The 27,090-nt window shown below is 41.6% G+C and overlaps 1 protein-coding gene across 3 annotated transcripts; it reads left to right on the forward strand.

Annotated features, from left to right (window-relative positions):
• The first annotated feature begins 502 nt into the window (after nucleotides 1-502).
• PROSER1 (proline and serine rich 1) lies at nucleotides 503-25,661 on the forward strand. Of its 3 annotated transcripts, none has more exons than XM_063117826.1 (15): nucleotides 503-578; nucleotides 7,303-7,409; nucleotides 9,410-9,475; nucleotides 11,125-11,193; nucleotides 11,538-11,632; nucleotides 12,072-12,165; nucleotides 13,709-13,819; nucleotides 14,994-15,077; nucleotides 16,030-16,108; nucleotides 16,978-17,082; nucleotides 18,214-18,258; nucleotides 21,176-22,895; nucleotides 23,481-23,628; nucleotides 24,103-24,959; nucleotides 24,994-25,661. In XM_063117826.1, the coding sequence occupies exons 2-14, from the start codon at nucleotides 7,365-7,367 to the stop codon at nucleotides 24,232-24,234; spliced, it is 2,793 nt and encodes a 930-aa protein (XP_062973896.1). In that variant the 5' UTR covers nucleotides 503-578; nucleotides 7,303-7,364; the 3' UTR covers nucleotides 24,235-24,959; nucleotides 24,994-25,661. The 3 variants fall into 3 exon arrangements, with proteins under 3 accessions (XP_062973896.1, XP_062973898.1, XP_062973897.1); XM_063117828.1 differs by having other exon boundaries at nucleotides 16,978-17,073; XM_063117827.1 differs by having other exon boundaries at nucleotides 24,103-25,661.
• Nucleotides 25,662-27,090: the final 1,429 nt, after the last annotated feature.

Raw genomic sequence — 27,090 nt, forward strand, 5'->3', positions numbered from 1 at the left:
TTCCTACCCCTGCCCTAGGCAGTAGAGCACATTGCAAGGGTCTGAACGTGATGCAAGGCATGGATAACTGCGGCCAACTCAGACCGACTCAGGAAAAACCGCCGCAGGCTCACGGGAGGCGATTGTTACCAAGACGCTCTGTGCACCCTGGGTAAAAGCCAACGTACGTCCTACTTAAAGTAGACCCATTCAAACGAATGGGACTTCAGTTAGTCATGACTAACTCAAATCCCATTCAATCAATGGGTCTACTCTAAGAGGCTTTTACCCTCTGAGGCCAAGCCGGGCTTCCTTCGCCATAAACACGCGCAAGGATCGCTCTCCTTGGGAGAAGCCGAATCTCTCTTGCGAAAGGAGCAGGTGCGCAGCCCCCCTCCTCCTTCCCGGCATCCCCTCGGAATGGAGAGGCGGAGAGAGGAGCCCTCATTGGAGGCGCCCGCCCGGTGACGACATCGGGGCGCGACGAGAGGAGAAGTTTGGTTCCGTGTGGTGGGGGCGGCTGGGGGTTGGGCGCGTTGCTCCGACGCCGGCCAGTGGCTGCCCCTCCTCCCTGCCTGCCTCCGGGGCCACCGCTGATGGTAAGCAGAGCGCGGTCCCCAGGGGGGCGGCGGGTCGGAGCCCCGAGTCTTCCTTCCCCTGGTACGGGGGGTTTCGGGCCTGCCTGTCTCGGATTTGGCAGCCTGAAGCGGCGCGTGTCTCTGCGTGTGAATGTGTGAATGGGGCGCGTAGCACGAACTCCCGGAGTCGCCTTCTTCAGGCAAGCGGGCTCCTCCTCAGGTGATGGAGCTGCTGAAAGCTGCAATCCGAAATATCCTTTCCTGGAAGTAAGCTCCATTCCGTCCAGGGCGACTTACTTCAGAGGAAGCAGGCACAGGCGTGCGCTGCAGGGCTTCGGAACGCGCGCGCGTATCCGCTCGTTTACTTTGGAGTAAGCGCGCACGCATTCGTGTGTGTGTGTGTGTGTATCCCGAGTCTGTTGAAGTTTACTCGGAGTTCGGTCCCACTGAATTCGGGGAGGCTTTCTCCTGGGGAAAGCGCATTGGATTGCAGCCTTAACCTGGCCTCCAACGGAAGAGGGTTGTGTAATGTAGTCATGAGCAGCATCTGCTTCGGACCACAATGCACAGACTACTCACGCTGAGCTGTTAGTGAGGTAATTTTTGTTTGTGTCTTCTGAGGCTTCTGGAGTAATGACACTAAAATGAAGTTTAAAAGTGTTTCCTTGGGCTGTAGCAGCTGTTGAGCATGTCCCTAGAAGTGGCTCTACCTAAGAACATTGGTAATGCGTTTGTAGGCTCTGTGAGTGTGCTTATTTAGGTGTGTGCTCACTTTGGTTGTGTTTAGATGTGGTTCAATTTGAATCATTCCAAAGGCTGTCCAAAACTGATACACTCGCATAGTCTTAGAATGAGAATTGTCGGTTTATATTGGGCTGCTATGGGTATCTTGCCTGGCTGAGTCATTTGTGGATTTCACTCTCTAACTGACCTTAAGGGGATGTGTCATCTAGGTCTTGGGAGGGAAGGAGGCCCCTCTGAATGTGCTGTGTATTGGCGGGCAACTCATGCTCTGTATTAGCCTCAGGACCAGCTCAGGTCTCTCTTCAGTTCTGAACTTAACTGGATGATGGTTGGGAGACTTCTCTTGGAGGCTAGGCTGTGGCAACAGAGAGGAGCATCAAGCCTTGTGGAGCTAGTTGAGAATTAGCAATGATTAGCAAGGTATACTCAGGGTGCAATCCTATGCATGTTTAGACAGACGGAAGTCCTACAACTCCCACCATTCCCTAGCCAGTCATGCTGGCTATGTAAGAGGGCTCTGTAAATGTGTTCAGCTGAACGTGCTTACAGAGTTCCTGCGATCAGAAACTCTGATAAGGCAGGGTTCAGAATTGCAAGAACTCTATTAATGAGTTAAGCTGTATGCATTTACAGAGCCCTCTTTGAGCTCAACATGGGTACCAGGCATGCAGGGACACTGGAAGCGGGACTTACTTGAGTGCCTACATCCCCCTCCACACTTTAGCCCTACTTGTGAACGGCAAACACCAGCATGGTGCTTGTATTGCTAGAAGAATCTTCCTGTGAGGTGATCCATACCTGTTTGTTGCTTTTAAGCATGCACAATTTCTGATATTGAACAACATAACTACTGATCACAAGGGCTTTTCTCTTAAGGCTTTGTGGAGCTTGAGCCACCATGATATAGCCTTAACTGTAATCTTAAACAGGCAGGGGGTGGGGGTATCATTGAATTTTATCAATGATCTCCCCAACAAGGCTCGCCTGGCACCAACATTGTTATCTTTTCGGCGCCAGGTCAAGACTTTTCTCTTCTCCCAGGCATTTAACAGCATATGCTGAGTTTTTCACTGACCCAAGAATAGTTGTTTTAAATGGATATTGTCGTTTTTTGGTGGTTTTAAATTTTGTATATCTGTTTTTAATGTTCATTGTTTTTAACTTTTGTAAACCACCCAGAGAGCTTCGGCTATGGGGCAGTATATAAATGTAATAAATAAATAAATTTCCATGGTTTTAAAAAAGGAAATGTATTATTATGGTGTTCTGAAAAAAAATCACCCCACAACACAGACTAAAATGCAAACAAGTCATGAACTGAGTTGTTGTTTATTCGTTCAGTCGTTTCCGACTCTTCGTGACGTGTACAAATGATTGTGTATGTGTGTGTGTGCGTATGTGTGTGTGCTCAGAATAGCGCTTCCAATTAAGCCTGCGTAAGATTCCTGCATAGTTTCCCCCCTTCTTGATCAGTGCTATCTGTCAATCAGTGACTGATTTACTCAGACTTCAAAATCACCTCACTCTTATGTCAGTTGACAGTTCCCTGCTACCCCTCCCCTACTGTCAGAAAGCTAACAGGAACAATAGAATTCCAAGGACTGGAATACTGGCAGCATTATAGCTTCAGAGTGAAACTGAGCATGCCCAACATAACTTTGCCAGCAATTGCTGTCATAGGCTTTCATAGGGCAGAAAAAACTTGGCAACTTTTAAACTGCTACTAGAATTTCATCAAACCAATGAAAGATAGACTTCCTAAGCAAGCCTGAATAAAATAAATCATTGGTTTTCCCCATAATTTGAAAGAAATATATGATATGCAAAGCTGCAGTTTGGAATAAAAAGTTTTCTGCACTTTTTAACTTGCTGTATCTATGGGATTAGTGTGAAATTTTGCACAATTTTAGATCTTATTAGGTAGATCATGGATGCCAAATTTCAAGTTATTAGCTCAACATATAAGCTGTAGAATCTTGAGGCTTATAATGGTGGATCTTTTTGTGTGTGCAAGCAATCTAAGAGAATAACAATTTTAAGATAGATCATAAACATCCCTAAATACATACAGGTTATAATCACCAAGAATCTAGTCATAACTCCTACACATAGCGCTGTTATCTAATCCTAAGAGAGCTTCTTTCCAGTGCAGACAGTCTTACAGCTGACTTCAGAAGCATCCTTATGAAGGTCCATTTCCATGTCAAGAAGTTTTTTGCTTCCAAGAATTAACCAACCCACCTATGGCAAGCTCTATTGCCCCAGTTCCAAAACTCATTCTAGTTAGCTCATCACACTCACTTCTACAAAATACAATACATTCTTGTCAGTCTCACACATTATAATGCATGTTCCATTATAAGAGAAAGAGTAAAGCTGGAGGCTAGTGGGAGGTAGAAACAGCAAGGTAATGAAGTGGGGGGGGAGAAATAGTGACGCTAGAGGCTGCAGAGAAGGGGGAAGCAACAAGACAACAGGGCAGAGAAGAGAGAGAACAAGGGGAGAAGCTATGATGGGGAAGCAGCAGCAAGATAATGAGGTGAGTGGGAGAAAAAGCGCAAGTCTAGAAAGGGAGAGAAAGAAGAAGGCTAGGGACAGGGAGGAGAGAGAGATAGTGAAGAAGAAGCTTCTGGGAGACAAATAGGGAGGCTAGAGGTTGGGAATGGAGTAAGAGAGAGAATAAAAGAGAAAGTTTGCGTGAGTGGAATAAGATTGGGCCAGGCCAGGAAGCAACACTTTCCTTCCTTTCCTGCCTACTAAACAGCTGATCAGCGGCAAGTTCAGGAACAGGAAATAGAACCTGCCACGAGAACATTTTTGAAGTTTTTTAATTAAAAATAAATTTTTGAAGGAGGCAGGAAGTGGAGGTCCTCATAGGTGCGTGTTGGGGACCTCTGATCTACACCCTAACAAATGACTGTCCAGCTTCTGCTTAAATACCTCTGGTGAAGAAGAGCCCACCACCTTTCAAGGCAGAGTGTTCTTACCATCAGTAAGTTTCCCCTAATATTTAGGTGGAATCTGCTTCTCTGCAATTTCCACCTACTGGTTCTAGTCTTGATCCCTGGAGCAACAGAAAACAAGTCTACTTCTCTTCTCCAAGCTAATACACAGTGTTTTCAACCATTCCTCATAGGACACTTTCAATTATTCCTTATAGAACTATCCCCCTCAGCCTCAAGCCCTCCTCCAGTCTTGTTTAACTACATCCTTTTTAAAATGTGACACCCAGAACTGGACAGAATATTCCAAATGCAGCCTAACCAGCACAGAATAGAGTGGAACGATTACCTCTCTCAATTGTGGCTCATTCTCTCCACTGCAACTCCCCACAACCACTCGGAAGGGTCATGGGACCCTCTGAAATGACATGAGATGGGATGGTGGAACCAGAGGGGTTCTGAGCCAGGGCATCAGTAGAATTTGGAGCAAACTGTCTTGCATTCACGGAAGTGTCGTACCACTTAATGCATAGGTCACTTTTGAGACTGATGATCTCTACATCAGCAGTTCTTTAAATATTCGGAAAATGTATTTTATTCATGTCTTTTATTCACATGTCCAAATTTTATGTTTTATTGGTTGCCCTTAAGTGTCTAAAATTTTAAAATTCCTCAGGGCAGTAGGAGAGAGTGTTCAAATCACAGCTGCATTATGCTATAGCCCAGCATTTTGCAACAGGAAACACAAGAATGCTGGAAATCTGAAGTAAACTTCCCAAAGGAGATGTTAACCTTTCCTGGCAACTGAATTATCTATTTCTGTCTCTTTGGGATTCTGCCCAGAGATAAATGTCCTGAGGGCTTCATGGAGTGACAATGGCAGTGTGTAAATGTTAAAATAAATACATAAAATGTTCATCTAGTTTAAAATCAGCACCATGCAGAGCCTTGGAGCATTGTGTGAGTTGAAATGAATTGCTGTTACGTTTGGAAAGGCTTGTGTATGTCCTTTTCTTGGCAGAAGGCTGCTCATGAAAAGGTTTGATCACACTGGGCCGTGCCTTGACTAGTCTTTTGTGCCAGTGGAACAGATTGCTAGCGCAACTAGAGATGTGAAGGCCCAGAAAAAAAACTGGAAAAATTGGAGGGGGGATGGTTTTTTCCCCCAAAGCCTTTTTTTTTCTTTAAAAATGTATTATAGAATGTTTTATTTTAGCATGATGAATAAAATATTTAAGACAAGGTGTTCAGATATTTACTTCTCCAAATGATTTCTAAAAACCATGTACAGTATCAGATTATTACAATCTCTGTGCACCAAGGACAAGCAAGTCCTAGGTTGCAAACTGAGACTACAACTCTCAATGCAAGAGCAAGATGCATTTCTGCCTCTAGGGGCACTGCCATTGAAGCAGAGACTGAAACTGATAGTGATAGCTATAGCTCAGGAAATAATTAAATTTCATGCATATTCATTGAATCTTGGTCCCCCTCTTTTTCTCAGTTCTTTTTATGGGAATAGGTGCTTTATGTCTGCTTGACACTGTGGAGGACTAGCAGAGACATAAATAATTTTCTTTGTTACTAATGTTGATGGCTTCTTATTTTTATTTTTTTAATTGTTTTTTGCCTGCTCCTCATAAACTGGCAAAACCAAAGAGGTGCCTAACAGTTCAGGTATTTCTTACAGTTCAGGAGCATGTAGCTCCATTTGTTGCAAAAAAAGGTAAAATTTAAAAAAGTAAATTCAGTTTGTAATAATTGTTTGATTACACTGTACTTTTAATATACCAAATGTAATAATATTGATATATTACTTGGGCATGATTACATTTTATATTCCTAAAGTAACAAAGTGACTTTCAATCTGTAAAAAGTGCTAATATTACCTTTCTCCCCCGCCCCCAATTTTTCCAAAATTTCTGTTTTTTCCTGGGGAAAACCGTTTTTTTCCCATGGCTTCAAAATTTCCAGAGATTTTACATCTCTAAAGTAATTAGCAATTTCTGAAATACCTCTGCCTGGCCCCATTTGGTTCTTGTTGCAATAATAATAATAATAATAATAATAATAATAATAATAATTTTATTTGTGTTTGTACAACACTAATGTGAACTCTATAAAATACATATAATTGATTAAAACATATAAAACTAATGCATTATTAAAAGGAAGCACATTATTAAAAGGCATCTTAAAATTCAACTGAGTAGGCCTGCCGGAAGAGATCAGTCTTTATGGCTTTCTTAAATTCCAGAAGACTGTTAAATTGACGAATCTCTCCCAGCAGGCTATACCACAATCTAGGAGCGGCAGAAGAAAAAGTCCTCTGGGTAAAGGTTGTCAGCCTTGTTTTTGTTGACTGGAGTAAATTCTACCCAGAGGACCTGAGTGTGTGGGGCAGATTGTATGGAAGAAGGCAATCCCGCAGGTAACCTGGACCCAAACCATGTAGTGCTTTAAAGGTAATAACCAACACTTTATACTTTGTCCAGAAACTAATTGGCAGCCAGTGAAGAGATTTTAAAACTGTTGTGATGTGGTCACCCCTAGGTGTACCGGCTGCCATGTTTTGAACTAGTTGAAGTTTCCAGACTAGGCACAAAGGTAGCCCTATATAGAGCATATTGCAGAAGTCGAGCCTCGAAGTTAGCAGCGCATGCACTACCATCTTTAGGTCTTCCAACTCTAGGAAGGGGCGCAGCTGGCGTATCAGCTGAAACAGTAGCAGCCTGTTCTGCTAGAGGGTGCAGTGAAGGATACTGCTGCTGGTGTAATAGCTTGAGTTGGAGGGCAGGTACTTAAACTATGCCCACTTTTCACAGTTTTGAGCTTGACAGGCTGGGGCTGGGAGGTCACTGGAAATACGGCCTTTGAGCAGAAAGTGAGTAAATGGCTTTAGAATGATCTCCAATGCAGAAGCTTCAGAAAATGGGGCTCACTTGCCCAGCTAACAGTTCCTTATTCTCAGTCTTGTTGGTGCACTTCACGTTTGGTGAAGTGCATTTCACAAGCAGATGTCCATCTTTTAATTTTCCTTTTTGGTGTTTCTTCAACAGAAGGCAATTCTGCAACGGAGTGCCTGAAACGGACCAAAGGCTGTATCTTTGAAGAAAGCAAGATGGATAAGAAAGCATTTGAGATGGTACTTGATGAAATTAGAAAGGTAATGTGTGGTCAAATGGGTATAATTTTGTAAATGCAGCACAATTATAAATACATATATAAATAAGGGAACAAGTTAGGTCTTGCATAAGGTGAGTAGTATAATAAAAAGTTCAAGTTTTAGATCTGTTTTTTTAGGAAAGAAATTATTCAAAGAGTAAAGCTTTGAATGAATGTAATGCAGTTGTATAGATATATATTTTGTTTTTTTGCAACAATTCTGTTTTTAACATATGTTTATGGCTGTAATCCTGTGGCCACTTACCTTGGAGTAAGCCATATTGAATTCATGCATAGGATTGCTCTGTACAGTGTATTAAATTTTCCTCTTTATGAAACCTTTGATAGCTCTGATTTTAACAAGAGCCTAATGATCATATTTCTTTATGCATCCAAACCATGCTTTGGTATTTCAACCAATGTTGTTACACCACCATTGAGAAAAGTGTTGTCCAGAGGGAAAACTCCACCCTATGGTGGAGGGGTTTTTTTTTTAAAAAAAAACCTCTCCACCCTGAATCTCCACGCTGTGCAGAGGAGAGTTCCTGCACAACTGTTGTGTTCCATGTTTTCTGGACAGCTCATGGAGTTTCCTGTTGAGTTGAGTTTTCCAGTGGCCATAGAGTTCCCTGGCAAGAGTAGCAAAAGGAGGGGGTGCTGCTCTAGGAAAGCTGCTGGGATTGCTTTTTGCAGCAATGGCTGATGGCATCCCATTAGGAGGACTGGGGGAGGAGAGAGGGCGGAGGAACTGTCAATCAAACGCTGCATTGAATTTTACTCTACTCCACTCCACAGGAGGCCACACCACACAACGATAGAGTTGGAACATGTTGTGTGGTGAGTACCCCCTACAAGCTCCACTGTTGAATGGAGTTTTCCCACTGAGTAGAGAAAAGTGTTGCGTGAACTGAGATGATGTTTACTTGAAGGGAAATCCCACAGAGTTGGAGACTAACTTGGCAGTATTTATATTTATTTTTTATTTATTTATTACATTTTTATACTGCCCAATATCTGAGGCTGTCCGGGCAGTGCACAGTTAAAACCATAATATACAAAAAGTCAAGATTTAAAACTTTTTAAAAATTTAAAATATCATATAAAACCAGAATAAGTTATGTCTAGGGAAAGCTTGTCTAAAAAGATATGTTTTCAGGAGGCATTTAAAGGATGTTACATTTTCCGCCTCCCGCACCACACAAGGGAAGGTTTTCAAGATGGTGCTGCTAGAGAGAAGGCCTACCATCGAGGTCCTTCATGATTACATTCTGTTTGTTTTGGAATGATGAGCAGGGCCTCCTCTGACGATTGTAAATGTCGTCTGGGTGTGCATTCTGGCCCCAAGTTGTTTAGAGATTTATACGATAACAACATAACACTGTACATGGCTAAGTAGCTAACAGGCAGTCAGTGCAGTTCTTTTAACACAGGTTTTATATGGGCAGAGCTAGGTGTCCCAGTGAGCACCCTAGCTTCTGCATTCTGCACAAGATGCAGCTTCCAAATCACACACATGGGTAGCCCCACAAAGAGCTTGTTACAGTAGTCTAATCATAAGGTTACCATTGCATGAATGACCATGGCTAGGCTATCCCTATCCAGGAACGGGTGTAGCTGGCATACCAACTGAAGTTGATAATGGGAGTCTGGGTCACCTGGCTCTCCAGTGACAAAGATGGATCCAGGATTGCCCACAAACTACGGACCTGCTCCTTCAGAGGGAGTGCAATCCCATCTAGAACAGGCAAGCACCCCAGACCTAGGAACCACCAAACCACAGGATCTCTATCTTATTGGGATTCAGCCTCAGTTTATTAGCCCTCATCCAAGCCATAACTGAATCCGTAGTAGATATGCTTAGGATTGCAGCCCGTATTGGTTATGAAAAGGGTAACATGCAGAGACTTGACCCATATCATGATAGTCTTATCTCTTCATTCCTAGTCTTGTAAACTAACCTCTGGTCAGTTTTTTGACAATTACCTTTTATGTGTCTTATAGGCTGTATTGATGGAATACAAATTAAAAGCTATTGAATACGTACATGGATACTTTTCTAGTGAACAGGTAATGCTGGAGAAAAAATAAGTTGTAAATCCCTTCAGAATGTATGACTCAAGGAAAGTCTCATTACAGCAGGGGTCCCAACTTTTTTGGACCCATGAGAATGTTCGGGAATTTGAGACACTGCTGTGGGCACCACCACAAGATTCGCAATCAGTGGATCGCCACTTTGGTATCTGCCTGTCGTGTCTGTGGACCTTAGGCTGCATTTTATTCAGCAAAACCTTTTGTTCCTTGTCTAATGGGCACCACAGCATCTCTTTAATAAGGGATTGTCTAATTTGGCTAATTGCTGCTCGTGCAATACAACTAATGCTTTTTTAAAAAACATATGTTTTGGCAATGTTGGTAGTTGCTTCTTTTGGGAGGAGGTTATTACATGGATAAATTTTGTACAGGAACAGTCTTTAATATTCATTGATGTACACACTCTTTTAAATTATTTACCTGCTTCATGAAAATTAACAAATGGTTACTGTAAATGGATTCTCTGTGGCCTTTTGATAGCTAAAAGAATAATATTACAACATTGTAAAGATAAAACACTTATCTCCTATAATGCAATAGATTGAGGACCTGACAACACTATCAATATTTGAATAGGTAGCATATAGATGCCACCTTCAAATGAAGACGTATTTGGATACGTCTGCTTTTGTTGAAGCCTATGAATAATGCTAGGAAGTTGTATGCATTTCATATGTATTCATTGCTATGGATTTATTCATATCCATGTGCATATATTTTAAAAAATGGAAAACACGGAAAAAAGTTTTGCAGGTGCCTGCAGACACCACATCAGGGATCCCTCCACAGGCGCCTTTGTAGATGCCCAAGGCGCCACACTGGGGACCCTTGCACTACAGCATGAAAACCGTGCCTTGTTTTTTCCTCTCAGCATGCAAGGGTGAGATATATGTAGCATGTAGCTACAGATAAATCAGCAGTTGGGCAATGATGTAGATGTTTCCCTCTATGATTGATCGAAAAACTATTTCCTGTGGGAATATGACGAATTGTAGGATTTCTTTTGTTGCAGATTGTTGAGTTACTAAGGTACTTCCCTTGGGCTGATTCTGTAGCCAGCTGTGAATCCACCTAATAGTTGTCCCATCTAGCCCACTTTTAGCTAGTTTGTTAATCAGAATGTCATGTGGTACTTTGTCAAAAGCTTTGCTGAAGTCAAGATATAAGACATCCACAGCATTCACACAGGAAATGAGTCCCCACTCAGCCATGGAAGCTCACTGGGTGATTTTGAGTCAGTCACAGACTCTCAGCCCAACCTACCTTACAGGGTTGTTGTTGTGAGGATAGAAATGGAGTGGAGGATGATTATGTACACCGTCTTGGGTTCTTTGAAGGAAAAAAGGTGGGATATAAACGCAATAAATAATAAAAACTCCTAAAAATCTTGACTCTGGATTTAATTTTGAAATTCCAATTTCTAGAAACTTTGAAACTAAACTATATTCTAGATTGAAATCTTGCCAAACTCGTTCTCAGCTATTAAACAGTCCTAGAGAATTTGGTTCTACTAAAGTTTCTGAGAGAATTGTTTTTATTCCTAGAGAATTCAGTAGCCATAACAATTGTTTTGTTAAGTGATGTATATACCTGTATGACGAATTGTAGGATTTCTTTTGTTGCAGATTGTTGAGTTACTAAGGTACTTCTCTTGGGCTGAACCGCAGTTAAAAGCAATGAAGGCATTACAGCATGTAAGTTTTTTCATTAAACCAATAGTTTCATGGGGTTGCATCCAACTTAAATTCCATTCATTTTGGTGGTTCTACTCTAAGTAGGAATAACATTCTATGCAACCCCTTGAATCCCATTGCTCTGATCTTCTTTCACTTAGTGACAATCACCTTTCCCACATCTATTTAATTTGACACTTCTCTGCCTTCTGAGGATAGCATGCTTTAATAGCTGGTGAAGCATTAATTGATCTATGCTCTATGATCCAAACTTCTGTTTCCATTACCAAAAATGTTTGTTCTATGAGCCTAAATCTGATGTATATGATGGGGATTGAGGCAACTTACTTTTCTTCTGTTTCTAGAAAATGGTAGCTGTTTCTGCAGCAAAAGTGGTTAACATCCTCAACTGTTTCACTTTTAGCAAAGACAAGCTTATTGCGCTAGAGCTGTTGGCTTCGTAAGTATTAGCTGCTGATTTGCCTTGTATGCATGTTGCTGTAATTAACATTAGCAAAAGCCTTTGTTTGATTAAGACTTGGAGGTTAAGGGCGAGATCCCATGTATGTGTAGATAGAAACATAAGACCTACAATTCCAAGAATGCTCAGGAATGCTTAAAGTTCTAGGAGTTTTTTCTGTCTGAACGTGCATAAGGTTGTACTATAAGATACTTAATGTAATGGGCTGTGACTATCTATTATCTTGCACTTTACAACCAATTGTTTGTGTATAAACAATGTATATTTAAGATATAAATAGCCCTATCCCCCCTCTGTTTAAACCATCTTTGTTTTTTATGATTCTTCTGCTGAGAAATCTTAATCACCAAACTATAATGCTGCTATCATGTATGTGAGGACCATTAACTGTTTCTAAACAAATTGTTTCTTTTTATAGCAATATTATAGATGCTCAGAATTATCGCCTTATTGAAGACCTCTTCAGAACTAGCATGTCTGAGAAGAAGAGGTGCAGAAGAATTCTCGAACAGGTTTGGTCAAACATGTTTGGTCAAAGAGTTGGAGTTTCATTTATAAAAACTGAATTTCATAGAAAAATTGTGCCTCATAAGCACAACTATATAGGATAGAAATTAATCCCTGAAGGGCTGAAAATCTGGTAGAGAGTCAGAGATGATATGCCCCAGTGTTTGAAGATTTTCAGGACATTGTGTGATTTGCATGCATCTCAACTGGAAGAGTTTGAGTCTATAGAGGAATTACGAGGAGTTTTATGCAAATTTCACATTCTCTTTTGAATGTATAATTGCCTACTACAGCACTAGAGTTCTTATGTTCTTGATCTGATTAGATTTTAAAAGAAGTTGCACATCATGCATTTGTGTTGCCAAAGTATATGGCAACTCTCTGAAGCATTTCATTGACTAGATCTATAGTTGCATCCAATGTAACACTAGCAGAAAATATACAAGAGGTGGCATTCTGCTAGCTAGAAAACCCTACTCCTGTTACAAATTTTGAGAGATGTGCATAATCAGTGTTGCCAAAGGGTGTTTGTCGGTGCAGCCTGGGAGGACATAAGCACTGGAAAGCTGTATCCAAAAGGATGTTAGATGTGTGAGAGGCAATGTTTGGAAAGAGCAAGTAGAGTCTGAAACTATAGGGTGGAGGATGTGGCCAGGGATAATTTGAATAAATGAGAGGTAGCTGTTGGAGATATGAGGTGTGAACAGGAGCTTGAAAGACTTCTGAAGGATACAAAGGGTAGAGTCTGGCATAGGCGGTTCTTTGAACACCAAAATGTGAGAGGCAAGGTGAACACTTCATACCAGCGAACTACAGTATCCTATGTGCTGCACCTTGAAGATAGTCAAGTAAAGAATCAACTTAGGATCCCAAAAGTGGGGTAGATTGCATAGGTAGGGAACATCTAAGAAGCAGGTGTGAAGTTTGCAATGGAGAACCCAGTAGGGTTATACACGCATCTGACTGCTTACCCCAAAATGGAGTGAGCTTTCGCAAGGGTCGCAATTCAACACTCACAAAAGCTTGAGCGTTTTGAGAGCAAGTGATTCAAGTGCTCACCCAAAAGTACAGACAGTGCTTGAAAAGTGCCCCAAATCACTTTCTCCAAGGCCCAGAATTTACCTTGAGGCGAGGCGAGGGGAGGTGGTGGACACACTCAAACTCTGCTGGGACCTGGAGACTACCATTCCCAGAATTCCTTTCTGCCAGGGAGAAGGCTTGTGCAGAGTGTGAATCTGGAACCCCTGGTGCAAAAAGATGCTCCGCTGTTGGGGGGCACCTTTCCCTGCTTTGCTTCAAAGCTAATCCTGGGCCTTGGAGAAGAGAAAAGGGGAGGCAGTGGCTTGCAAGAAAGAATTGAGGGAGTTGAGCATAGTTCTGTGATCAGGGCTGTGCTTGCCTTGATCTGCTGAGATGCTTGCAATGTTTCTTGAATTCAGTAGCCTGAACTTCACACCCATGCTATTCATCTAACTTTATAAAACATGCTGGCTTACCCTCACAACCTTAAGTGTAAATCTGTGTTTTTGGTTTTTGCTTATATCGCAGGCTTCCAAAGCAGGGTGCAAAGCACCTCATGCTATGATATCTTCCTGTGGTATGATTCCCGGAAACCCTTATCCCAAGGGGAAGCCGAGTCGCATAAATGGAGTTTTCCCAGTATGTATGGTCAGACTGAATATTGTTCATTTTTTATTTGATGGATGGTATTGGGATATAAACTCCTAACAAAGTAGTATTACTGCTTTTGGAATCTATATTTTATATAAATTGCTGACAAAAATGAAATAAACAGTTTTCATCTGTTTTAGGTAGTATTGTAAAAGTATTATTGTGAACTGATAACACGGCTTTCTTTCCTATTTAATTTTATAAAGCAGATTTAATAATAGGGAAGCACCTACATTGTAATTGAAATAACATTCTTTTTTGAGAATTTCAAGTTCCTGTCCAAGTAACATCCCAGCACAAATCCAAAATAAAAACCCACCCCCTTCGGTAGGACTAAGTGAATTTGCACAATTCATGTATTCCACCAATAGATAAAGTGCAGGCCTCTTGATAGGTTGTATTTGGACAAAGTGGATACTTGTGAATTGAGAGAACTTAATGAGGGCAGGTCTCCCAGCTCCTCAAAACCACATGTTCAAGTCTGGAGGGCAAAACTGATCTCTTTACAGTAATAACCATCTAAAACCCTAGAGTGGAATTTTACAAACTTTGGTTTGGTTGAACATGTCATGATATCTGAAGGAACCCTAATTCCCTTTCTCTGTCCCTAACCACACACAAAGTAAAAACAAAAACAGTTTAAAACTCTTAAAACTGTACATACAAGAGGCCGAAGGTGGGCTGTCTTTATTTTATGAAACCCAAGGGTTCCATAGAACAGTAGTTGAAAAACACTATCCTAGAAGGTACAGTTTGAAACCTTACCTTTGAAAGCTGTTTGTGAAGCCCAGTCTGATGCATGCTTACTCAGAGGAAAGTCACATTGTGTTCAGTAGGGTTACGCCTAGGTAATGTGCATAAGATAGTATCCTTACAGTAGAATCCTATATGTGTCTACTCAGAAGTAAGTTCCTTAAGTTCAGTTGGTCTTACTCCCAGGTAAATACATATAGGATTGCAACCGTAGTTGCGTATATGTAAAGGAACTTCTTGTGAAGATATATACACCTTTCCATGATGAGGACAGAATATTCTCAGATTAGCTCTGGCTTTGGGTATATTAATTCCTGTGGGTGCCCCTGTGCTGATCTGCGTTACCCATTTTTGCTTCCAACACAATGTACAGTTAGATGCGTAATAGAGGATCCTCTTTATTTTCCAGGGGTCTCCTGTCAAAAAGGAGAATGAAGACTATACTAATGAAGGCAAGGGAATAGCAGCTCGTATCCTTGGACCATCCAAACCAGTATGTCTCAGTAATGGAGCTAGTAAAAATTTAATGACTGACCTTGCTCATGCTGTTGAATAGAATTTGTTGGGGAAGAACTGACTGCAAGGTGAAAAGGGCACAAATGCAGTATTTCTTATTGCCATACAATACTTAGTGACTGAAAAATTAATATTAAGTTAAAAAGAGAAAACTCTGCCTATGTGTTTACAATGTTTGTATAAAAGCTATTAAGGCAGGAGAAAATGCACAAAAGGAATGAGAAGAAGTGGAGGGTAGAGAGTATCAAATATGGGCCTGTTCAGACACCACACTAAGCCATGGTTAGGCCATTAAGCCTTTTGCAGCAAATGGTTAGGGAGCATGTTTAAATCGTGGTTATGTAGCCACCATGGTTAGGAATGGTTCACAGGAAGCTAAGCCATAATGTTTAGCTCAAAATGCTTAAACACTGCAGCTTAGCATGTCGTCTGAACAGGGCCAATGTTTTAATGCAAGATAGGAGAGGTGCAAATGTCAGGAAATCTGTTGCCTTTTTAGGCATTATCCCAAGTAATCCAAATCATTGGGGGTGGGGGGTAGCTTCCATGAGAATGACAGCCTTCCCCTTTACACATACTTCCTCAGTGCAGGGGGTGCAGTAGGACCAGTGAGCACAGCCCCACTCTCTCCATCCACATGATCACAATGGCTTGGAGGATACGACCTTAAAAGGACTAATGAGTTCCCAAGAAAGGGGGCAAGAGAGAAATGAAAAGCATTAAGTAACCCAAGTTGTAGTCAAGAATATCAGCAGAGCAGAGATAAGGCAAATAGAGAGACAAACAGAAAGCCAGTGAAGGGAGTAATACAAAGGAGAAGAAGCAGGTATCCAATTATCTTGGTTTTACATTGCTTAGGTTACCAGTACCTTCTCAATAGCTTAATCTGTAAATGTTCAGTTTGACTAACTATTGTCCCTCTTGTTCAGGCTCCAGCAACATATAACCCACATAAACCTGTTCCTTATCCTATCCCTCCATGTCGACCACATGCAACAATTGCACCAAGTAAGCTCTTTGTTGCTGTTTGTTCTCTGTGATTATTTCCCCTTTGACAATATTTGTATAGTGGAAGAAACTTCATCTTGACAGACAGACAGTAGCCGGTTGTTTTCTCTGACTTAATTAGATATTTCAAAGCTTTTTACAATTTCTGTTTGTAAAATAGAACCTATCTAACTTGTTAATGTTGTCCCCAACCGTGGCGCTCATAGCTGATAATAGTTGTCTGATGGGTCATGGGACTCATGATCGGTATACGTTGTTCAGGGTGGTGGTTGTTTTAAATGGGAACTCTTTTTTGAAGGGGATGTGGATTTGGAGACTCACTTTATCAGCAACTGTTGAAAATGAATGAAATTTCTGAAACATGCAAGTACAGTTGGTCAAAGAGAATGGAGATTTGTGGGAAGGGAACTGAACCCCATTTTGCAAGCAATGAAAACATATGCTTGCTTGTTCATAGTTTCTAAGAAATGTGGGGAATTTCACGTGAATATTTATGACACTTTTCAGAGAATGAGAAACCTGTTAAAGGAAAACTAACTCATATGAGTGCCTGGGAATTCAGTGTAAAGCAATATTCTGAATTTTGGCATGCAGTTTCAACTGTTCAGAACACCTAGCTATATATAAACACCTAGCCCTGCCTTCTAGCTACTACTAACTGTATCACATTCAGCAATAGTATCTAGAGCAATGCCTCATGTTGAACTGAGCATGTGGGAAGGAATGTATGGGAAATGGTAGTCCTTAAGATGTTAAGAACTTGATATGCTACCTTAAGATTGTGTGTGTGTGTGTGTGTGTGTGTGTGTGTATAACTTAATTATTACACCATCTTTTTTTTCTCCCCCCCCTTCCATTGCCTTTACTAGGTGCTTACAACAATGCGGGTCTTGTTCCACTGGCTAATGTCATAGCTCCTGGTTTACCAGCTCCGCCACCATATACGTCTAGTCATGTAGGAACAGGTAAAGCAGGTACCCATGAAAAGCCCAGTGTGCCTTGGTTACACTCCAGTATAACCAAGAGATGGGAGAGGCTGTGCAGATGGCTCTAGGCCTGCCAAGCCACTGCCAGGCTCTCCACCCCCACCTGCCATAGATTCCAAGGGGTGGGCAGATGATTGCTCCGGGCTGCCTCATATTTATTCATTTATTTAATCCCACCTCAGCCAAAAAGGCTCTCAGAACAGCTTAGGTAAATTGGTTAAAACAAAAACCACCAGTCCTTCCCCACAGGCTGATAATCCAAGAAGACATGACACACAAGGAAAAACACACGGGAAGGGAAGAGGGAAGAAATAATGTAGAATTTCATCAGGGCTGGAGAATGGCCCTGCTTCCCCCTCTTACCTCCCTCAGTACAGCCTGCTAGAATGGCTGCCGGTGGTGACAGTTGAGGGAGGAGAAGGAGCCTTCATGGAAGTGGTCTTCTTTGCTTCCTTCACCTCAGCACTCACTAAAAGATGCTACTGCTGCTGAGGCAGAAATGTACGAGGTGTCACAGCTGGGGAGGAGTGAGAAGAAGTGGGGCCAGGGGCTTTGTGACTCACAGTGTTAGCAAAGGGGAAGCCAGAGCTACAAGGGTGGACTCCCTTACCCAGAGTGCAGCCTAGAAGTAATTGGAACCAATTGTTTCTATAGCAGAAGTAAACTACTGTTCTTGAGGACTCTGTTGGGATTGACCTCTGTCCCTAATATCAGTGAGCCCAATCTCCACTGACAAGGGATCCCATTGGGGAAATGTCACACTTCTCCCTATCAATCAAATTTTATTTATTATTACATTTATATCCTGCCTTTTTTCCTCCAAGGAGCCCAAGGCAGCTTACATAATCCTCTTCCTCTCCATTTTTTATCCTCCAAACAACCCTGTAAGGTAGGTTAGGGTGAGAGTCACTGACTGGCCCAAAGTCACCCAGTGAGCTCCAAGGCCAAGTGGGGACTAGAACCTGGATCTCTCTAACCACTACACCATATTGGCTTCCCAAAATGATGGGCGTTACACTTGTTTTAATAAAACCATTGTAAAATAAGTCTAAGGGTTTTTTAATAGCTAGTCTTACCAATATTCTCTTTTCCCTTAATTAATTATTGTCCTTTATGTAGAAAATGAAGAACTTTCCAATCAGGCAAAACCTTCTCAAAGCCAAGGTAAGCAGTCCATTTGCAGAGGCTAGCTCTAATAACTTAACATACGTGAATTTGCGGAAAATATGCATTATTTATTCTGCTGCTTTATTAAAAGAAAAAGAATCTGTTCATATCTTAATAGCACAAAATTTAAGGTAAGCAGATAAATGTACCCAAATGATTTTTTACCAATTGCTTAGAATTTATTTTTGTGATGCTAGAACTCAGCCACCGCTAAACGCTGGAGTATATGTCATAACTGGGGGGGAAATAGCAAATATTTCTCATAGCCTTAATAATTAGATATATTAACAGTTGGGATGTGAAAAGTTTCACTGCTGTTGTCACAGTAGAAATATGTCATCAAAAGCATATTATCATTGTCATTGGTGAATTAAGTGCAAAGGAGAACTGCCAGTCACATACTTAGAAGTATGAATGGTAGTCACCATGAGTGAATTTAGTTCTATTTGATATGGAAACTAGTATAAACACTAAATGAGAGCTGTTGAGGAGTTGTTAAGGCAGGTTCAATATGGTTTGCTCTTTTTCCTGACTGGAGCAGCTAATAAGATTGGACTATGAAGCTGTTGGGCAGTATAGAAATGCAATAAATAAATAAATAAAATACCTCATTTTTAGGTGGGGGTGGGAGCAAGTTGTAAGCTTCAGACTTCACCTGATTAGGTTAAAATATTTTGTTTGGCACAAGGGGACAAAAATCGTATTTGCTCTTATCAGTACCTAGATGATTTTGTTGTTGTACTTAATCTAAGCAGAAGCTGCAAGTTTCCCCTTTATCCAAGAAATTCCATTAAAACCTAATTTAGGATCTAATTCTGTGCGCACTTATCTGGGACTAAAGCCCATTGAACTCAGTTGCACTTTCTTCTGAGTTAAAAATGCATAGTATTATACTATTAAACTTGCTCACTTTCCATTTAACAAATAAATTCAAAAGAAATAAACAGGTATAAAAAGATTGCATAAAAATGTCAGTGTGGCTCAGGAGCAAATATATAAACTCCTTCTGCGTCTCATTTATTGCTCCCACAGTCGTCCTCCTGTGGTAGAACCCTCCTGCCTTTCAGAAGCTTGTGCACACTTGTGTTTGTATTCTGCCTCAAAAGTGAATGTTAATCATTCGCCATATAGGAAAGCTATTTGCGCCATATGCAACAGGCTCCTCAGGTGACACCAATCCAAAGTGACTCGTACTGCACTGCAGCACTTCACTTTCGAAGTAAATTCACTGTTTTCTTCTTTGGCAGAGAAATTACAAGGTGTATTAGAACACGGCCAAGATGGGAACAAACCTGCACAAGGCTTTATATACAGGCACCTCATGAGGAAGCACAGTGTATCTGTGTGTCCAAATATAGTGGATTTCGTGGTTATTTGTAGCTTTTCTCCCTCTGTGCCCAACCCCACCTCTGTAATAACAGGAATTTTGATACTTTAACTTCTAAATCAAACTGGAACTAATTTAAAACATTTTTGACATAGCCTCGCAGGAAAATTGGAAAGCATTGGTGACAGCCATGGCTCAAATTACTTAATAAGGTTGCTATAAAGAAAGAGAAGTCGCTTGCTTTTTCTCCCTGTTTAGCAGAACTAATCAAAGGTATGTTCTGTTACTTAGTTGCTTAACAACTCCCTACAGCATTTTTACCCAGAATTAATGGCCACCTCCCTACCTTTGACCCCCCCCCCCTCACTATGCTTCCTAAATTAATAATTGCTTTTCTCTCTTCTTTGAAAACTGTAAAAACTCCCAAAATTTCTAAAGAGTTGTTGAGTGTAGCATACCATGTTAAGATGTTTGAATACCTCCTGGAGTTGATTATGCTTTCATCAGCATTGTTATATGGAATTGGGTAACTAGAATTATATTTGTGTATTTTTCTTTTATTAAAACAAAGTACAAATATTTCTAAAGTTTTACAAAAGCAAGCATAGTTCACAAATGAGTTTTTGGATCAAATTCATTGCCATTCTTTGTCAAAATTTGCGATGCTGACTCTTCCTGATTTACAAAGAAAGTACAGCTGTGATTATCAAATCAGAAGCCAGCATTAGCAGTGATTACTTGCTTGATGCAACCCGTCCCTTTCCTCCCCTAATAAAGATATTTGAACAGTTAATTAAGGTTTACAGCTAAAATTAACTGGGATTCTCTTCATTCCATAATGTGAAACCCATTTCTGGCCTTGGTTTAGCCAAGGCCATTCATATTCTGTGCCCAAAAGAAATCAGTAAGATTTACACAAATGTACTCATTTTGCATAGGAACTCATTGCCTACTGATCATGAAAATATATTTGGAAATAACGAAGGCTAGAATTTATTTATTTATTTTTTAAAAAAACAGTACTCAGAAATTCTTTCAGGTGCTCAAGAGATTAAAAGCCTTGGGACTAATTTTGCCCTAATAGTAAAGCTGATGCAAAAGGGCAGGAGTTATTTCTCAATACTAATAGCGGCTCCTAATTTTATGGCATCAGTAGTTCATACTGCCAAGCTGTCTCACCACAGCACATTTGGCAATCTGTCCAATTCGTACTGTATTACATAAGACAGAATTGGGCTTCGTGCTTGGTACAGCAGCACAAATCTTGAACCCAGGAAGGTTTATGGACACCAATATCTACAGTGACCATATAGATAAATGGACATCAGCAAGCATGAAATATAGGGGTGAAATTGGTATTGAATGAAATGTGCTTGTACTACACTTAAACAAACAGCCGTAATTGCACCAGTGGTTGTGTCTCATTTTGCATACCATTTTACCTTTTCGTAAGTTGTGGTAGCATCTTTTGTTTTGCTTCTCTGCCTGTTAGTTGCTGTGTAAACTGTGTTAGAATGCATTCAGGTTGAATACAAGCATTTCTGCTGCTAGTTTCCAAGAATTCTTACTGGTTTTGTTTCTTTCCAGCTTTTGCTACACAAACGAATCATCTCTTTACACCTCATGGTTCTAACCCTGCTGCTTCTCCAGCCCCAACCCCATCATCTGTTAAGGCAATAAGCCATTCATCAGCACTTCCATCTCCAACCGTTCCAGGGATAAGCATGTCCACCCCTGTCCATCCTGTCTTCCCTGGCCAGGTCATCTCCGTCCATCCGCCTCAGCCATCGACTCCCACCCCTCCTGTCGTCAAATCCCATTCACTGCCTGGTGTTCCTGCCACCTCTGCTCACTGTGCCACCTCTGCTCCGCTCCCTACAACTTTCTCTGGGCTAGCTTCTGTGCTGCCTGCTGCAGCAGGGCTCTCCACACCGTGTGCCACTCCTGCACCTAACGAAGCTTTTGCATCTTCCTCTGCACCATTTGCCAGCCTGCCTTTTTCTGCAGCATCTGTCACCGCCTCGGCTAATAACCCTAATTCATTGTCATCTGCTTTTTCCGGCCTGCCTTTGTCTTTGACGCCCACTCCTCAGGGGATAGCTAGTCCCGTTCCTTCTGCCATTGCCAGTTCCCCGGCCACTAGCCTACCATGTCCCCTTAACTTTCCTAACCCACTTCTGTCAGTCTTAAAGGGGTTTCTGTCAGTAAGCGATAGCTCAATAATGAATTCAACCGCTCTGCCTTCTGCCGTGACAGCTGAGCTTGCGTCTTTGTCTGGACTTGCTAGCCAGAATTCTGAAGCGTCCTCTTCATCCAGTAACAAATGTTACACTCCAACGGCTACCTCTGCCCTTCAGCATCCTTCCTCTTCGGGGCTGTCCATTTTCCCCGGACTCCCATCTCAGCCTGGAGCTAGCAATAGCGCAACCCCTCCTGCGTTACCAGCACAGTCCCCTTTAACCACGTTGCCATCTTCCCTTATGCCAGTCAGCTGTGTCTCCTCAGTTGCTCTTCCACATTGTCCAAGCCCTGCTAATCCTGAGCAGCAGGGCTCATCCACCCCAGCTGCCACCGCAATCCCAGCTCTGGTTAAAACCGAGCCCATGAGCCCGACCCTTTCAGGTTTCAAAGGCCCTGCTGCGCATTCTGCTGGGCCTTCTCATAGCACTTCAGGCTTGCCAGCACTTGGCCATGCATATACCTCAGCTACTTCGTTGCCAGGCAGCTTACCTAGTCCCCTTAATCCAGCACTATCGAGCCTGTCCTCCTTCGGTGCTCCGCTGAACAGCTCCCCTTCCATCGCCCCGCATGGTTCATCTGCTCCAATCGCTCCGGTATATAATGCACTTCCCCCGTTCACTTCATTGACCAGCAGTTTTGCTTTTACTGGCAACCCAGCACTTACCCCAGCAGGGTCTCTGTTGCCCATTCCACCTGCGACCACGTCAGCCATTTCTGCCCCTCACGTCAGCTCCACAAGCACTGTTCTCCCACCGCTCATTGCTTCGGCGGCTGCTCCAGCTCCACCGTTTCCCCTTAACTTATGCAGCGCTGTCCCTTCCCTGTTTTCTGTTCCTCAAGTACCTCTAGGCTCATGCAGCTCATCCTTCCCTCCTTTCCCTGTCTCTAACACTCCCTCTGTCACTCCTGCTCTCCCTTCTTTCCCTGGGCTCCAGGCATCTTCTACAGTAGCAGCAGTCGCACCGCTGCCGGCAGCTGCCACAGCCCCATCTCCGGCTCCAGTGCTGCCAGGGTTTGCCTCGGCCTTTAGCTCAAACTTCAACTCTGCACTTGTTGCACAGGCTGGGTATGTTGTTTTTACCAAGAGGTCAAAGAGTCTCTTTTGCAGATTTTTGATTATCATTATATGTGGTTGTGAATTCTAAGCGATAAATTACAGATAATTCATTTTTGTATTCAGTTTCTTAGTTCTTTATTGAAGTCTAAATTTCTGGACACAGGTAGTGAGACCTGTCTGTAGTGTGTAGCTCTTTACATTTCCTTTAAATCTACTGTACAAGGTTAAAAAGTACTGAATGTCTTCCTAGTTGAGGGTATTTACCTCTTAAATGACACAAGGATCTTTTGAGAAATGTCCTGTTAAAGGAATTGACAAAGATGGAATTGTCATATATTTAACGTCTGTTGTCTGGAGTAATCCAGCTCCAAATATCAAACATCGGCAACAGAAATTTCACACGCCAAACACTTCTTGGCCAAATGCTAAGTGATCTATACAATACTTGAGTACACAAATAGATTTGTGAATATATGAAGCTTTGTGAGCATAGCTTAGAATTTAATAACTATAAAGCTCCTTGGAATGTTGTATAATAAACTGTTGTTGCAGTGTCTGATGGAATTGAACATGTTCTACATCTGGCTATTTCAGCCTGAATTCTGGGCTTCAGGCCCCTGGAAACACAGTTTTCCCAGGACTCCTTTCTCTTCCTGGCATCCCTGGACTTGCCCAGAGTGCTACACAGTCCTCCCTACAGGAACTTCAGCACAGTGCAGCTGCACAGTCAGCGTTACTACAGGTAAATACAGTACAAAAAAATGGAAGAGGTAGGCATTTTGTGAGTTACTAACTACAGATAGGGATGCTGCAAGAACTATACAGCAAGAGTTTAGTATCTACTGTGAGAATAAATGTAAATACATGTAATATACATGTGTCTGTAAGAAGATATATCCAAATGTACGTATCTATTCTTGTAAACTTAAATATCAGTTTAATAATACAGAGTTGTATTTATGTTAGTCCTACTTAGTGTAGACCCAGAGAAATGAAAAAAATTCTTCTCATTTATTTAATGGGTCTAACATCTGAAACAATCCAATGTATGAAAAGACTTGATAGCTACAATTTTCTTACAGAAAATTTTCTTTCAGAAGATAATTTGAGCAAACTGTCCTTGATATATAATTTAGGCTTCCTAGCTGCCAAATTTGGAGTATTTTTAAGGGGCCTTCTTTGTGGTCTTGCTAACGTCCTGTTTGTTTTCCTAAAGGCGCACACTGCTTCTGCTCTGGAGAGCTACGCATCTCAACCGGATGGTTTTACTACATATCCTCCAGCACCAGGAACACCTGGAACACCTTTTTCATTGCAGGCGAGTCTTCCCCAGAGTGGATGGCAATAAGTAACATCCATTTCACATATGGAGAGATACCTTTTCTCGAAGAATGCTGTGGTAGTTTGGCAAAGCCACTGATGAGGTTTCCATTGAAGGTTTTAGAAAAATATCTTGACGTCAGTGTGTAGCACCAAGAGGAAGAGAAGAGGGATTCCAAGTAGCTGTTTCTGATAGGCTACAAAAAACTGGATTACTGTTTACTTTTTATCAATACCCTTATGAAGCACTGAGTGTCCTTCATTCCCTTTTAGGTAATAGAAGTTGAGGGTACTTGGATCCTCACAGGATCTTTTAAAGTGCAAATGTCTGGCTCAATTTTAAAAAACAGAACAGTTTTTTCTGGGCAATAGTGTCAATTGACTTTTCAGGATTTGGTCTCTGCAATGCCACATGTGGTATGTGTATCCTGTCTTGTTCTCTACAATCAACTCTGATCCCCCTCCTTCGTCTCTTGTTTTCCACACCCTTTCCTTTCCATGGCTACTCAAATATCTGTCACTGAAAGTTGTAATATTTATCAACTTTCCCCCTATTCTTTACACCGATGTGCATCCTACCGTCCATCAGTATTTATTTAATCTTCTAGGATGCTAGGAACCATGCTATAGATAGGTATTGGATTCTTAAAAAATAAACTTTGTGTAAGTCCAGATTAAGTGCACAACTCCTTTAGGTTATTAAATATATTTTACAGATCATGGTTTGTGTTACGTGATTAACATGTGTTTTGTGTCTCATTCATGAACAAAGCATTGGTAATAACAGCACTAGTGCATCAAATATATCATGTCAGATGCTGCATAACATGTCGAAGACCTGCTGATTTGTGAATCAAGTACTTGGGTTTTTTGTATTTCTTTTGTGAGAACAGAACCAATACACAATGCAGATATGAATGAATTCTATGGTTAAACTCTGCAAGTAAACGCACACACATAGCTGGTGGGGTTTTGATACCCAGGTTTGCCCAGTGATACTCCAGGATACACCAAGCATTTTAAAGACCAATTTCTCATTCTAGGTAGGAATTATGCAATACAAAATATGCTCTTGCTGTGTTAATTAAGTGCTCTATACTGTTTAGTATATTTAGTGATGAGTAGAAAAAAATCCCCAATATTATCTCTTTTTAAGGAAGTCTAGATCTACAGTAGAGATACGATACTTGGTTTTGTTTTTAATGTGAACTCTATGAAAGATTTTGTTGCAGTGCATAGCTTAACATCTTTTTTTCTAAAGATGGAAGTCTACTGAATAGTATTACTAATATAGAGGCTTTCCACAAATGAACAGGCATGAAGAACACTAATGTGTGTGTGTGTGTGTGTGTGTGTGTATATATATAACTGTATTTTTATAATGTTTTTAAAATAAACTGTGTAGCAGTGGTACACATGTTTCTAAAGTAGACCTGAATAAACAATTCTTTACAATTTTTTTGTCTTGTGTAGACAAATTAGTGTGTAGTGAATTCACTTAAGGTGAACAATGATTATATAGGTCTTCATCCAACATCTTATGAGTGGACTTCTGCATACACAATGAAGTGATCCTGCAACTTGTGGCCCTCAGGAGGTGTCCAACAATGCCAACTTCTGACACTGTACCTGGCTTTCTCACAGGCCACATCCAGTCAGCTGGATTCTCACAGGGTCCAGAAAGTATTATTTAATGTACTTATAGGCAGCCTTTCAGGGACATGCCTTCACAAAGCAGCATACACAAAGGACACATAGATATATTAGACATAAGACAGCACATCAGCATTGTAAATCTAAGTAATCAATTCCAATCAGTTAACTCAAAATCACATAAAGCCAGCTGTAGAAAAAGGCAGCCTGGAAGAGATATGTTTTTAAAGCCCACTTCAAAGCCTGTACTGTAGGGGTCAAGTGAAATACACTTGAAAGAAAGTTCTAGAACTAAGGGCACTACTGAGAAGACACTATCTCTCATCCCTGCCAAGCTAATTGATCTTACCAGTGGGCATATGAGCAGGATATCTGAAAATGGTCTTAAGGTGGTCTGCCTGGTCCCAAGCTGTTTAGGGCTTTACATGTTAAAGCTATCATCTTGAATTCGTCCTAGAAATGTAATGGTATCCTATGTAACAGGTGCAAAATTGATGTTAGATATTTCAACTTCATAAACCCTGCCAACATTTAGCACAGCTGTATTTTGCACTAATTGAAGTTTCTGAGTTGTCGTCAAAGGCAGCCTGATATAAAGAACATTATAGTACAGTTTAGAGTTAGCGTGTAACTGAAGCCAGGTCTGATTGATCTACATAGGGCCATAGCTAGTGAACCAGAGTTAATTGGTCACATTACCTGCACCTTCCCATGCAGCACAGAGCCAAGAACTGGATAAAAAATCTATACTATGCTGTGCTTTATGTGAGGCTGCTTTTGAAAGCAACTCAGAAGCTTCAATTAGTGCAAAATAGTGTTAATATTGGCAGGAACTATGGGTTTTGCTAGGCCTACCTGTTAATCTGGTCGGGAGAAGGGGCGAGCCCGCGTGGCATGCTAGCGCAGCCCGTCGCCCCAGTCTACACGTGACACACGACGGGGTAAAGGAAAACCCCGTTGCGTCAGGCATTTTTAAAAAAAATCTTAAAGGGGCCATGTGTGCAGGAGCACACCAATGACAAGGTGGGTCTTTTTTTTTTTAACGGTTCCCCACTCCCCCCTGCCCCCGATTCCCCCCCCCGCCCGCAATGTCCGATGCCCCCCCCATCGCCCCTGGGCTGCGATCCCCCGATCCCCCTTGGCTCTGCTTTTCCCCACCCAGCCCCCATCTCTCCCCCCCCCCCGCGATTCCCAGCCCCCCAGCGCTGTGGAGCGCTGTGCCCAGTACGCG

Source organism: Elgaria multicarinata, chromosome 2 (assembly GCF_023053635.1).
Source record: "Elgaria multicarinata webbii isolate HBS135686 ecotype San Diego chromosome 2, rElgMul1.1.pri, whole genome shotgun sequence".
NCBI classification, from domain to species: Eukaryota; Metazoa; Chordata; class Lepidosauria; order Squamata; family Anguidae; genus Elgaria; species Elgaria multicarinata.

Excerpts from the sequence above, each read along its gene's own strand:
- PROSER1 (XM_063117827.1), top strand. The coding sequence starts at position 7,365 with ATGGATAAGAAAGCATTTGAGATGGTACTTGATGAAATTAGAAAG. Across the intron at positions 9,476-11,124 it reads GATACTTTTCTAGTGAACAG|ATTGTTGAGTTACTAAGGTA; the intron begins GTAATGCTGGAG and ends CTTTTGTTGCAG. Across the intron at positions 16,109-16,977 it reads ACATGCAACAATTGCACCAA|GTGCTTACAACAATGCGGGT; the intron begins GTAAGCTCTTTG and ends TGCCTTTACTAG.